The sequence below is a fragment of the Xiphophorus maculatus genome, chromosome 5, assembly GCF_002775205.1.
Source record: "Xiphophorus maculatus strain JP 163 A chromosome 5, X_maculatus-5.0-male, whole genome shotgun sequence".
NCBI lineage: Eukaryota > Metazoa > Chordata > Actinopteri > Cyprinodontiformes > Poeciliidae > Xiphophorus > Xiphophorus maculatus.
The window spans coordinates 12,441,646-12,454,692 of NC_036447.1; the positions used below are offsets into that span (position 1 = coordinate 12,441,646).

The 13,047-nt window shown below is 38.7% G+C and overlaps 2 protein-coding genes across 18 annotated transcripts in view; both read left to right on the forward strand.

Moving 5' to 3' along the window:
* The first annotated feature begins 544 nt into the window (after nt 1–544).
* Nucleotides 545–5,029, forward strand: LOC102237444 (histone PARylation factor 1). 2 transcript variants are annotated; one of them, XM_005805016.3, is made up of 8 exons: nt 545–612; nt 1,862–2,045; nt 2,769–2,955; nt 3,075–3,173; nt 3,291–3,444; nt 4,181–4,268; nt 4,353–4,525; nt 4,711–5,029. In XM_005805016.3, exons 1-8 carry the CDS (start codon nt 574–576, stop codon nt 4,843–4,845), a joined length of 1,059 nt encoding a protein of 352 aa, XP_005805073.1. In that variant the 5' UTR covers nt 545–573; the 3' UTR covers nt 4,846–5,029. The 2 variants fall into 2 exon arrangements, with proteins under 2 accessions (XP_005805073.1, XP_023189058.1); XM_023333290.1 differs by lacking the exon at nt 545–612 and adding an exon at nt 1,243–1,701.
* A 1,519-nt stretch (nt 5,030–6,548) lies between these two features.
* LOC102237700 (ankyrin-2) overlaps nt 6,549–13,047 on the forward strand; it is a 76,607-nt gene continuing 70,108 nt past the window's right edge. For all 16 annotated transcript variants that reach the window (XM_023333878.1, XM_023333885.1, XM_023333889.1 and 13 more), the window contains exon 1: nt 6,549–6,962. In XM_023333878.1, the coding sequence (XP_023189646.1) occupies nt 6,825–6,962 (138 nt within the window). In that variant the 5' untranslated portion in view covers nt 6,549–6,824. The remainder of the gene's footprint in view (nt 6,963–13,047) is intronic.

Sequence of the window (13,047 nt, forward strand, 5' to 3'; positions counted from 1 at the left end):
CCTCCACAATGAGGGTAAATTACAAAAGGTCTTTGCTAAAGAAGTGGGGGTTTTTTCAAAAAATGTTGTACCCAAGCGTATTGACACAAAATTGAACAGAAGGAAAAGTGTGATAGAAGACGATGCACTAGCAATGGGGATAGTTGAGAGGATTATCAAACAAAATCTACTTAAAAATTTGGAGGAGCTTCACAAAGACAGCACTGAGGCTGGAGTCAGTGCATCAAGCTACGACACAAACAAATCCTGGACAAAAAAATATTGGACTTTTTAGAGATATCCTACATTTTATTATTTTTATTTTTGTAGATGTACTTATTGATATAAATGTATACATATATATAAAATTATTATGAATATATAAAAAGTATATATAAAATGATACAATTTTCATGAATTCGCTCACTGCTGCTGCGGCGTTATTGCAATCCTCCATCCCAGTGCAATATTTTATGAGGAAAAAGTACTTACCCGAGCCAATCTGTTGGGGGCGCTGCATTTACTTAACTTAGGTTGCTGCTCCTTCGGTAAACCTGCTGAAGAAGACAACGCCAGAGAGACAAGAGGAAGAAAATGACAGGGCGCGCAAAAAGAAAAACCAAACCAAATCAGGTAATTTTAACCTCCTTTAACCACATTTGACTGCTACCTTAACTATCCGTGTAGAAGATGGACTTACGAGGTTAAGACACATATTGGTTATGAATACAAAAATACTGAAACTGCATCTATTATTAAACGCAAATGGCAGAAGTGTGTGATGCGCTGAGTGAGCATCAGCGGTGGGAGCCAACATGGCAGCAGCTTCACTGCTCATTGCTGCTGCTGCAGCAACACTGGTCACGTCATCTTAATGGTGCTTCACACACTGTTTCACATTTGTTGGTGTTGATAATTACTAGATAGTCTCCCTTTTTAACTAGCTAATCTCGTCAATTAGCCTGTTGGATTGAGGTAGGGGGATGTTGCCATGGTTAATGTTATTTATCAAAGACTACGAATGGTCTGTTACGAGCTAAAACTTTTAAATGTATTAATACGTGTTCATAGGCTTCCCTCAACTCTTTCTAAGAAGCTCACATATATATCAGAGTTTACTACTCTGAGCGCAGAGAGGCTACAGAGTTAAACCTGTAGTGTCTGGTATTTTGTTAGATTTTTGTGTGACAGACGAACCAAAGTGGCAAGTAATAATAAAGTGGAAGGAAATAATGAGTGGTTTTACAAATGGAACACGTTCGTGTTGATACTTATTAAAATCCGCTGCGTCCGGCTGTCTTTAAACGTCACCTAATTAGTAAGCAGAGTCCACCTGTACCAGGCTGATTGTTAGAGTGGCCTTTGACGGCTGGAGGTAGAGAAATGATGCAGACCAACCAGGTGTTTACTCCCAACACTGTGCAGATGACAGGATATGCAAAAGAACCCGTGTTCAGTAGGTTATGTGTGGGCTCGCAGAAGCTCACAATGATCTGGACCACCAGCTTTCTATAGTCCGCTACACTCTAAACATTCACAAATGACAAAAAAAAAAAACAATATCCAAACAATCAAACTTATAAATATTTTCCAATATTGGAAAAATACCGATATTAAGAAAAACTGATTTCAGATTCTTGAAATGCACACCTCCATTCCTTTGTTTTGTGAAAGGAGAGAGTCATCAAGCCTTTTTCATCGACTTTACACGTTTGTCCTACGGTGAGTTAATCTGTTGCCTAAAACCCTCCAAAGTTCATTGAATGTTGTGGTTGAAGTGTGAAAAAGTTTTCAAAAGTTCTGGACGCCAGATGGCAACAAAACACATCCAACTAATTTAACTGAACGCATGTCATTGTGGATTTCTCTGCTTCTTCATTAGGAGTCACGCTCAGCCAATGGACAGGTGAAGAAAGCCCGAGCTGATGAACCTAAAGCTATGCTTTCATCAAGAGTCGACGCAGAGCAACGTGATGAGTTGGCTCAGCTATATGGTTTTCACGTGCCAGAGGATCTGTACCACTTCTGGGACTTCTGCAAGGAGCTCAGTCCTGACAGCCCCTGTGGTATATGCAGTGATTAAATGCAATAGTTTATACTTGTGCTAAACCATTATTTTTGCTCCTCCGTTGTCTCTGGATGTTGTCAGAGACTCTGTCATTCTCCACAGGGTTTTTGGAATTAATAGTACTGCTGTACTACCATAGCCATTATTATTTTATGATGACTTGGACCACTCAAGGCCCATGGGCCAAATCTGGCCCGCCATAGCTTTCTACGCGGCCGTCTTGATATTAGTCTAAACATTAAGTATGCTTAAATATCATGTTATTAATCAAATCAATGCCGTTTTTATCCGTTTAATGCCAAATTACATCAATCAGTTCCTCCAGTTTTTTGAGAATTATTGTTGAAATTCACACAAAATCAACAAATTGCCACAACTGGCCCTTTAAGAGTATTCATAATATTAACTTGGTCCAAAACCAAAATGGGTTTGACACCCCTGACTATGTAGAAGCAAAATGATTTTAAAGATCCCTATTCAGGTCATATTTTCAATCCATGAACTAAATCTGTTCTTTACTCCTCGCAATCAGCTGAAAGGCTCAACAAACAATTGAAAGCATAACACAGGAGAGGCTAATTCCTGAGCATATTTTTTTGGGGTGGGGAGGAAATCAGTATGCTGTTTTATGCAAGTCTAAATTTAAAAATCAGAACTAGAAATTATTTTAGCTTCTCTGTCTGTGATCTTACGCTGATTGTCTCAATACACTTTCGATTAGGTGCCGTGAAAGACACGCTGGGTCTGCAGCTGGTCGGCCCTTTCGACATTCTGGCAGGAGCTAACAGAAACGCCAAGAATCCTCAGCCCAACTTTCATCTGCATTGGAGGTATTTTTATGACCCACCAGAGTTTCAGACAGTTCTCAAAGGGAGTGAGGATACCCAGCATCACATGGGATACTACAGGTATACAATTTTATTAATAAAATCTTGTAACTTTGCAGAAATTAATATGTTGGCTAAAGTGAGACCTATGAGCAGAGTAAGTTGTAATTATTTTAATTGTTCAACTGTCAAAACATCAGAGATAGCCCAGACTCTCTGCCTTCGTTTGTTGGGGAAAATCATGCCAAGAAGGGCTGCAACATAACACAGATGGGAGACAACATCTTTGCAGCTGTTTAGTAAGTAAATCACATTGTTCTCCATTTAATCAGCTGAGAAAAATTTGTGATTTCATACGGTTTGTTTTTCATATCTATTTCTGTCTTTGAAATACTTCTCTTACATCTCTTCTCTAGCCTGTATTTGCTGAGGAAGAAGAAAGAGAGAAATGGTAAAAGAGCAGAAGAAGAGGCTTTGGAAAGCCTGGAGTCAAAGCTGAGAGACAAGGCTGAGACGTTAGGCTTTTCTTTAGAGCAGAAGTCCAAAGTCATGAAGCAGCGGGACAGAAAGGTGATTCTCAAACCAGGTTCTTTCATAGTCTAAAAAGTACTGAAGACTATTTTTTTCCAAACTTTTTTCCTTATATTGTCTAAATACTGCATCCATCAACCTTTTCATACACTATCTATCTATTCTTTCAGATCTTGTTTATTCCTTCCCTTTTCATGGCTTCTTTTTCCTTTGCCTCATTACTCCAAACTTTCCAAACCTTACCTGTGCTTCCTTTCATTTATTCATTCATTTGTGTTTGTCATTTTCCTTCATTCATCTGTTTTCTTTCCTTCCTATTTTCTACTTTGTTTCAATTTCTTATTTTGCCCCTTTCCTTCTTGCCTCTCATCCTTGCTTTGTTTATCTTCAGCGTTGTCCTTTCTTTGTTTCCTCCTGTGTTGTTGACCACAGCTTCCTGCTTTTTCTCTTCTTTCCTTTTTTGCAGTACCTTTTCTATTTTGTTCCCCTCACTCCTTGCTTTTTACCTAAGGATATTAAAATACTCTCAGAAATAACAGTGGAAAAAATATGAATATCAGTTAAAATTCTGACAATACTATTAATTTTTGGTTTTGCAAACAAAAACGGTTTCATTCTCACATTAAATCAGAATTCTTGTAAAGAAAATAAATATCACAACAATATATTATACAGTTATTCCCAGTCATTAAAAGCCATATGTGTACAACCTTTACATAGCTTGCATTATAATAGAGCTCAGATATTAATCTCCTTCTTCTCTGTAACGCTGCAGGTCGTTACAAAGACCTTCCATGGTGCTGGTATTGTTGTGCCTGTGGACAAGAATGATGTAGGATACAGAGAACTGCCAGAAACAGATGGTGACCTTTTTTTTTTATTCGTTCTTTGATATATTCTTTTTATGTGAACTTTTAAATGTATTTCTTTACACATCTTTTGACTAGCTGGTCTCAAGAAGATCTGTAAAGCCATTGCAGAAGCTCGGAATGATGAGGAACGTGTCAAAGCCTTTGGACCGATCCAGGAGATGATGACATTTGTTCAGTTTGCTAATGACGAATGCGACTATGGAATGGGCTACGAACTTGGAATTGACCTCTTTTGTTATGGATCGCATGTGAGTTGAGTAACAGCAACCCCATTACAACCTTGGAGTAATAATTTACTTGCAGTTTAGATAATTGTTAACCTCATGTAGCATTAAAGTATGGAAAAAAAAATGTCTCTGACATAAGATAATAGTTTGAATTTCACTAAGCCACTAAGTTGTTAATCTTGTTCACTTTTTTTTTTTTCCTCCAGTACTTTCATAAGGTGGTCAAGCAACTTCTACCAATGGCCTACAGCTTGCTGAAAAGGAATTTGTTTGGGGAAATTTTGGAGAGCCATCTCAGCAGTCGCAGCCATGACAACTTGGACCAACTCTCTGCACACTAAAATAAGACTCAGCAGTCCATTAGAAGTTCTCATTCTGGTTCTTATAAGCTTTCCTGCCATGTACATTTGATTACTGGTGTTTGTCATGGTTAATGCTTTTTAGTGATTCTGTTGCTGCTGTCGTTTATGGAATCATTTCAGTGATATATTGTTAAATGTGTAATAAAGCCTTTTTATATTTTTAGATGTTTGTTGTCTCTTGGTATCTTATGCTCACTTGGTGAATACTTCATCTAATTGGGTAGGGAAATTTTATTTTAATACATTGTAATGGAAACGGAGTGCAGTGTTGAGTGGCCACATCTAAAATGAGCTTCATATTTGCCATCAAAATTATTGACTGCAGATGTCGTAGTGTCCCATAGTCTCAACAGATCTGCCTGTTCTTTACAGCAATCAGTATTATGTTAATGGGTTTACTTTTTGCTTTGGTGCACAATGTCAAAATTTTAAAATTTACTTCAAACAGTAATAAACTTTAACCATAAAATAAATGTGCGGCTGATTTTATTGTAGTGTTTTTGAATTCAAGTAAGTTTGTTCCCAATCTGTGCATGAAAACCTAGCTTTTCCCACCAAAAGTGGCAGTTTAGTTTTCATGCATTTATTGGGCTAGAAAAAGTCTAATTTTGTGGAATGCAACCAATCACTGGTACATCAATACATTTTTATGCTTTATTATAAAATGTTCAATTAAAAAAGAACCAAATATTTCCAAGTGGGAAAATCAAGAGTTATTAATGTAGCCCAACTTCACAATCCACCATGATTGCCCAAAACTATTGATGACTGCAGTAAAGAAATGGTCTTTGTAAAAACTAGACTGCAAGTTCATTATGTTTTGATGGAAAATGTCTGAAAACAAGGTTATTACAAACGATGTTTATAATTGTGCCGTCTTCAGTTTAACATTGTCAAAAGCTTTATAAATTGAATAACCTGAAATGACCCATAAGTAATGACATTCTTACTAAATTCTAGGTAACTTCAAAACTAAAAGATGAAGTTGTTACACCCATTTTCAACATTTTTTTTTCCTCATCAGATATATCCATTAAAAACACACTAAAAAAATAAATAAAAATCTCACTTTATTAGATTTTATTTACCAACTCCACTTTAAAGATTTTCTTACAGCAACATTGTATCATGATCGTTTTAAATGAATTTATACCCCCTTGAAGGCACGTTTTTTTTCTATGCTTTCAAGATCTTGGTATTGATCTTGTCAACCTTCATTAAATATGTAGCTTAGTGAAGAATCCCAGGCTCAGTTAGAGGTTGAGAAATACTAAGATTGCACAGGCTAAGCAAGTCCAACTCCAATTACAGTTTGAAAAGTGAACTCATAAACATTTTGTAATTTTACAATCACAAACTTCACTGCAGTGGCAGCCTAACACCTGAATAGAGAAAATACAAAAACACGCTAAAACCAGGATGCCATCTTGCTGAATTTAAGCAGCTGATAATGATTTTTTTAAATTATAAATCCAATTGTTTTACGATATGCAAAGCTCTAATTTGTGTACAAACCTTAGTTTCAAACAAATAGGCCAAATAAAAAAGTTAACTACATAAAAATTCTAGGTTCCTTGACAATCGAAGGGCGTTAACGAAATGTCCGATTGTCTTGGAAGGCAGCACGAATCCTGCAGAGTTTCGGGAAAGCGCATCAGAAGGAAGCGCGTTCACGTGCGCACACACGTACATGCGCAGGGTCCAGCTGCACACCGGGAGCATCCCTGCGCAGAGAGAGCGCTCTCCTTGCTCTCGCAGTCTAGAGCGATCGCTTCGTTTGTTATGTTTTTTTTTCTTCACATTTTGTCATCACACAGAATCTCACTGACGACGCAGAATGATGCGGGGCCCCGCCGAGCTCTGTGCATGCTGAGGCCCGCACACATCCACCTTGCACCGGCATAAAGACCCTCACTGACCGCACTGATATTTTTTACTGGCAGTCAGACCAAGACGGAATGTCAAGCAGCCCTGAAGGAAGTCGCTCCGGGGGCGGCGGCTGCGCCTCCGACGGAGACTCCAAACGGGCCTCCTCGAGCAACACGTCCCCGGAGGGTGGACCTCCACCGCCGCTGCACCAGAACCGCATACGGCAGGTGGGTGTCTGTCCGTAGTCTGCTCTCTCTGCACTGACCGGCCCAGTCAGCCGTGTAAACATCTCTGCTGATGCTCTGCGCTTAGGCAGGGCTCTCCAAGGCGTTGCCTTGTGAGAAAACACCATGATCATCCTCGAACTCACTTTGCTATGTAATTAGCTGCTAATAAAACGGCGGATTTGTTTTGTAGAAGACGTAATTTCTTTTCACAAAATACTTAAATTGAGCTGCTTAAGTGCTGCTTAAGGCAATTAAAATGGGCCGTAGTTTAGAGCCGTGGAAATAAACATCTGCACATCTGCAAAAGACTTTTTTTTTTAAATTACGGTAGTTTAATAGTGTTCAAACCGTGGTTTACTGTAAACATGTAGTTCTCTCACACTTGTCACTTATCCCGTCAGTCAGAATTTGGGTTATTTACTTTTCTGTCTTCATAAAGCAAATTTTAAGCTAATCCTGTCTGGGGACTGAACTGGAATAATTTTATAAAATTTTTGTTTACATGTTTCCCTCTGTCCTTGTCGGGATGCACAGTCTGTTTCGGCATGGTACATTATTTGTGTGTGTGTTTGTGTGTGTGTTTGCCCAATGGTGGTTATTGCTCGCTGCCAGGAGGGGCACCTTCTACGCCCCAGCCAGAATCCAAGGTGGTCCTAATGCAAAACAAACAAACAAAAAACTCTGAAATTGCTGATTGTTTTCGCAAATAGAATAAAAGTTTCATAAAACTCAAATTACATTTTTCATGCTATCTGTGCAGCGTAAAACAATCAGTCTAAGTATTTCAGATTTAGTGCCATAGTTGATCTGATGTAACCCCAATTGCTGTATAAGAAGTGTAATAGTGCTTTACAGAAGCAAATCTGATAACAACTTTAGCCATTCATGGTTGTACAGTCATATTTTCTTTCAATGCTTACATTGTACAGAACACTGGTGGGCGACACTACTCCCCACCAATAGGACATGCAAATAAACAATAGATAACTTGTTTGGGTTTGGGACACAACCGAAAGATAAAATTTTAACCAGAAAAAAAATGCCTTCATAAAAAGTCCTGAGCTGGACTCAAGGCTTTCTTCCCTGGTCAATGAACCATATTGCCCAAATCTAAATTACTGTATGGATAAACGTGTTGGCTCATGAGCGGAACAGCTTTGCTTTTGCTGAATGTTTAATGATCATTGTCAAGACCCATGTTATAGGTTAGCAAGTAATAGATCCATACAGTAATTTATAATAAAGGTCAGATTTCAGTCAAAAAATAACTTAAATTCAGGTCTTTCCATTAGGCATCAATTATTATGGCACAAATGGAGGCAAAGTGTGCCAAGAAAACCTTACCCATACTATTCACCAAAACCACCAGTCAGAAACATTGACCAAAGGATGATACATCCATTTTTTCTTGGCCTTTACACCCGATTGTGATACTAACATCTGAATGTTGCAGCTGAAACCAAGTGTAATCTGTCTAGTCAACATTTTTCCAATCTGTTATTATCCAATTTATATGAGCCCTTGCTCAGTTTGAACTTCAGCCAGTTGTCCTCACCTCCTTCAGACACTTGATCTGCTGCCATGAGATTGGCTGAGTTGCTATATCAATCATTTGAACAGGCATACCTAATTTGTTTGCACATTTGTAAGTCCAGTAAAAATGTAATTCTCCCCAACGGTTAGGGTACAGAAAAATTGGACCATGTCTAGTTCTCATTCACTCTTGATTGTGTAATCTGCATGTTTGGCTGGTGAATGTGAGCCAGGAGGAGATTGTGAAGGTTTGCTTCCTCCCTCAGTGCACTCTCTGAAGCTAATATGATTTCAGTAATGGGATCTAGTGCTACACACAGACACACACTTTTGGCTCTCATTACAGGGTGGGGTTCTTAAGATCAGACCCATTGATGGATTGCAATATCAGAAAAGAAAAAGCATAGTCATCTCTACCCTGACAGGTGTTCTGGTGAACTCCTGGGAACCGGCAACTGGGGCATTTAGTTTTTGTTTCTTTCGTAGTAAAAGAAACTAACTCAACATATGAAATCCTTTATCCAAAGTTGCTTTTTTATGTTAATGTCAAGTGGAAGAGCATCTCTGGAGGTCGAATACATTAAAGGAGTCAGACAAAGTAAAAATGTCAAAACAGTAAAACATCTTGGTTTGAAGCTTGGAATGGTGATGCTTGGAATAAAGTAGGTCATAAGCTGAGTAACCTGAGTAACCATGTAACATATAGGAACATTTAGTGAAATATTTAGATAACTTTGTAGGAATCTAAGGTTATTCAAAAGCACTAAGATCAAATTTGTGTAATTTTTCTCTCTATCTTACTTATAGATAAATTTGTTCTCCCTCTATTAACTTCTATTTGGGACTCTCTCCTTTGCATGATTTTGATTGTGTTGATATTACCTGGTTTGCCTGCAGATTTTATTTGGGACAGAAGAGTCTTGAGGAATTTGATTCTTTTCAGGTGAAAATCCAATTTTGGCAGCTGATGCTGTTTTATCAGCGCATGAAAACAGAGCTTAATATGTGGGCAGATTACATGCATTAAAATAACTATATCCACCCCTTTTACATATGGTCATGTGACAATGACAAACTTTAATGTGTTGTATGTCTTGATCTAACAGAAAATAGCATATTGCAATGTGGAAGGAAATCAGTCAGAAATATAAAGAGCATTACGCAACTGCACATCTGCCCAGGCATGACAGTCCACCTAAACTGTCTGATCTGGTAACTCTGGAGGAGCAGCAGAGATTCACAACTTGTATGGGAGAGTCTACCAATAGAATACTTATTAGTTGTATGCTTCCCATTTGTAGTTTCTCACTAGCTACGTAGGTGATGCAGTGGTGGGCTATCCTGGTCCTCAAAGGCCGATGTCCTGCAACTCTTGGAGGTCTCCCTGGTCCAACACACTTCAATGAATTAGCTGAATCACCTCCTAAGATCAGTCAAGTTTTACAGAGTCCTTCTAATGACCTCATTATTCGACTCAGGTTTGTTGAATTAGAGATCAATCTAAAAATTGCAGGACACTGGCCCTCTAGGCCTAGAGTTGGTTCTCTGTGTACAGTTTACCCACTCTCAGCATAAAGAAGTGTGCATTTTGACTCAATGACCTCCATTGTTGTAATTTAAAATCTTTTCTTATATTTTTAAGAAAAGGTCCTCTCATCAGACATTGGTGACCATGTGAGAGATGTTCACATTTTCTTCAGAAAATTGTTCAGCAACACCGTAAAATTCACCTTGTCATGTCTTGAATTTGAAGTGAGTATTTTTAAAAAGAAACTCCAATTAAAATATTCTTTAGCTTTAGCCTTTTGGTTTTGAGTGAATTAGGTGAGACATGATTAGATATGTTTTTGCAGTGCAGGCCAGCATGTGAAGGTTCTCTAGCAGAAAGAGGAAGGATACTAAAATAGAGATTTCATTAAAGCATAATGTTGACAGGATGTCTGCTTCAGCTGAAACAGCTCTAGTATAGGTGAGACAAAAAGAGAAAACGACAAAAGAACACGTGACATGGGGATCTTACTCGCAGGTCTAAAAATACTGCCTATCTCCAGTGTGGTATTGGAGAAAAATACCCTCTTTCTATCTGAATGTATCCACATCTCTGAATGGTTTTGCATTACTGGGATTTAATTCAGTTTTTTTCAGTTGTTCTGGTGAAAAACTATTTTATCTACTCTGCCCTATCTAAACAAATATGTTATGATTCATCACTTCCTGTGTGAATGTGACAACATACTCATTGAGAACTAACTACCCCCGTGGTCGCAGCTCATCTTGCACTACATTCCCTCTACTATTTCTGGCCATTGTACCATTCATCTTTTCTCCACCAGAGCTGTAGATGTTCTCTCACTGCCCAAACACGTGACACTTTACCCCAGATTTCTCCTTGTCGTCCCAGCCATCATTCCTACCCATCTCCAGTTTCCCTGCAATGTATCCGCCCCAACATAGAGGTCCCGGCGCGCCAGTGGGTCGGCTTACGCTGCAACCTTTGACATTTTCATCCCCCTCTTTTTTCTGCCTCCCTGTCTGTAAAATTTTTTATTTTTCTGTATCTGCCTGCTTATCTGTCTGCCCGTCTTTTTCCACTGGGAGTGGTAAGATGGGGCTGTGCAGGAAGGGAGTACTAATGGAGTCATGGCCTTCATTACATTACTTATGGGCAACTACATCAATACACCCCCACATTGGACTGCATCTGTCTTCCTGCATAGTGCCTAATAGAAATGTTGGACTGTAGGCTGCATCTTCAGGTGCAGTTTGAAAGAGCTCATCTTTAACCATCGTCCAGCATCATACATTGTGTTACACATCAGATTAATGCAGCTCTTAGAGCACTTTCCTGATCATAAATGCTTACATAGACACCTGCAAAGAACCACAATCACTCAACCCTTCTCCACCCCCCACCTCTGCATCTGCAGATGTTTACCAAAAGCATTATAATTGCTTCCTGTAAAATCTAGCTAGGGTGCAGCAATGTCTGCATTCAGACATGGTCCGCGTCTCCATTTAGTTTCGGTTTTAATTTATACATATCTTCTACATCTTAAAAATAGTCATCCTCCTTTTAGTCAGTCATAGTCATGTACATTTCTTGAAAGCAGAAAAGTCCCAGAGATTCACTGGTCTGAGTTTTTACATCTGATTTTGGTCCATATTGACATATCACATGGTTGCTGCACATCCATCAGATGAACTCCATCAGATCCCAAAGATGTTCTTTTGGTTTTAGGTCTTGTTGGTATGGAAGCCTCTGGTGTACAGTGAAGTTATCATGGTCAACAAATCAGTTTGTGTAGCCACCTTATGGCGATGTCAGGGTAGACTGTGGTCAGAAAGGGGTGAACTTAGAGTTGCACGGTATTTGGAAAACTCTTGATATCTAATAATGTTGATCAATTTTAACAATATGACTTGGCATAAATAAGCAAATACTTAACTCTACAACATTAAGTCTTTCTATGCTCATAGCAAACAACCTTGTGACATTTAAAGTTACCTCACTCCTACCCCGTCCCCATTCTGAAACAGTTGCGGCTTCATCAAGTGATTTTCACCACAGTTTTGCTCCTAAATGCAGTTACTGCTATATGTTTGGTGGATTCACTGTGTTAATAAGCAATTAAAAAGGTAGATGTAATTACGTGGTTGTTGAGTGGATGCCAAAAACCAGTGTGCTGCTGCATCATTATTAGTTTACCCAAGTTGTTGCTGCTATTATCACGTGCCTTTACTGTAGTAAATACCGCTGCAGACGACGCTAAAACAAAGCACTTATATATTCTGTAATTAACCATATTTGGCTCTGAAAGCATGGCCTCATGCAATCTTCATATAACAGTCACATGGTGTTTTCTGGAGTTTCATATGTGTGTTTACATGCAATGTAACGCATGAGGTGTGTAATGGTGATAAGACTAAAAAAAGAGCACTAGCATTCGTGCCCCATTTCCAGATCTACATATAGTGCATCAGCAGATCTATGTTTGATACAAACAGTGTCCCGACTCTTCCTTTTGGTCACTATGGTACTGCTTATCTGGCTGGTCTGTCCTACTTTTAAACCGACAGTCTCTTCCTGGTTCACATTAAGAATAGACAGAGCATCTTTTGAAGAGTCATGAAGTGCTGGGGGCCTCGGTAAAGATGTGACTCAAAAAATCAGCTTTTATCTGAGCATCACAGTCTCATACTGAAAATCAAGAATGACCTTTTGGGTTAGGGTTAGATGGTACCATTGCTGGTAGCCCATCTGTTAATACTCCATTTTGTCAATAACACAGGACTTAAGCAGTAGTGAGAGTAGATTGTTTATGCTTTTACCAATCAGGCAAAAATGTTTAGAAACCCTTGTCAGAAACAGAGTCACACATTTAGGGTGCTCACCTCATATAAGATGAAATATCTATCTGATTTCAAATGACTAATGTTAGCTTGCTTAAATAGTTAGCTTAGCACACACTGAGATTACATGGCACCTGTTTTTGTTCACATTTGGTTACCACCTTTTATATCTTTACAAATTTCTTAGCTGTATTTTTCCTAA

What these genes read in the sequence shown, in the direction of transcription:
- LOC102237444 (XM_005805016.3), top strand. Translation starts at nt 574, where the DNA reads ATGACAGGGCGCGCAAAAAGAAAAACCAAACCAAATCAG. An exon ending in AACATCTTTGCAGCTGTTTA is followed by an intron (nt 3,174 to 3,290) that starts GTAAGTAAATCA and finishes TCTCTTCTCTAG; the next exon opens with CCTGTATTTGCTGAGGAAGA. An exon ending in TCTTTTGTTATGGATCGCAT is followed by an intron (nt 4,526 to 4,710) that starts GTGAGTTGAGTA and finishes TTTTTCCTCCAG; the next exon opens with TACTTTCATAAGGTGGTCAA.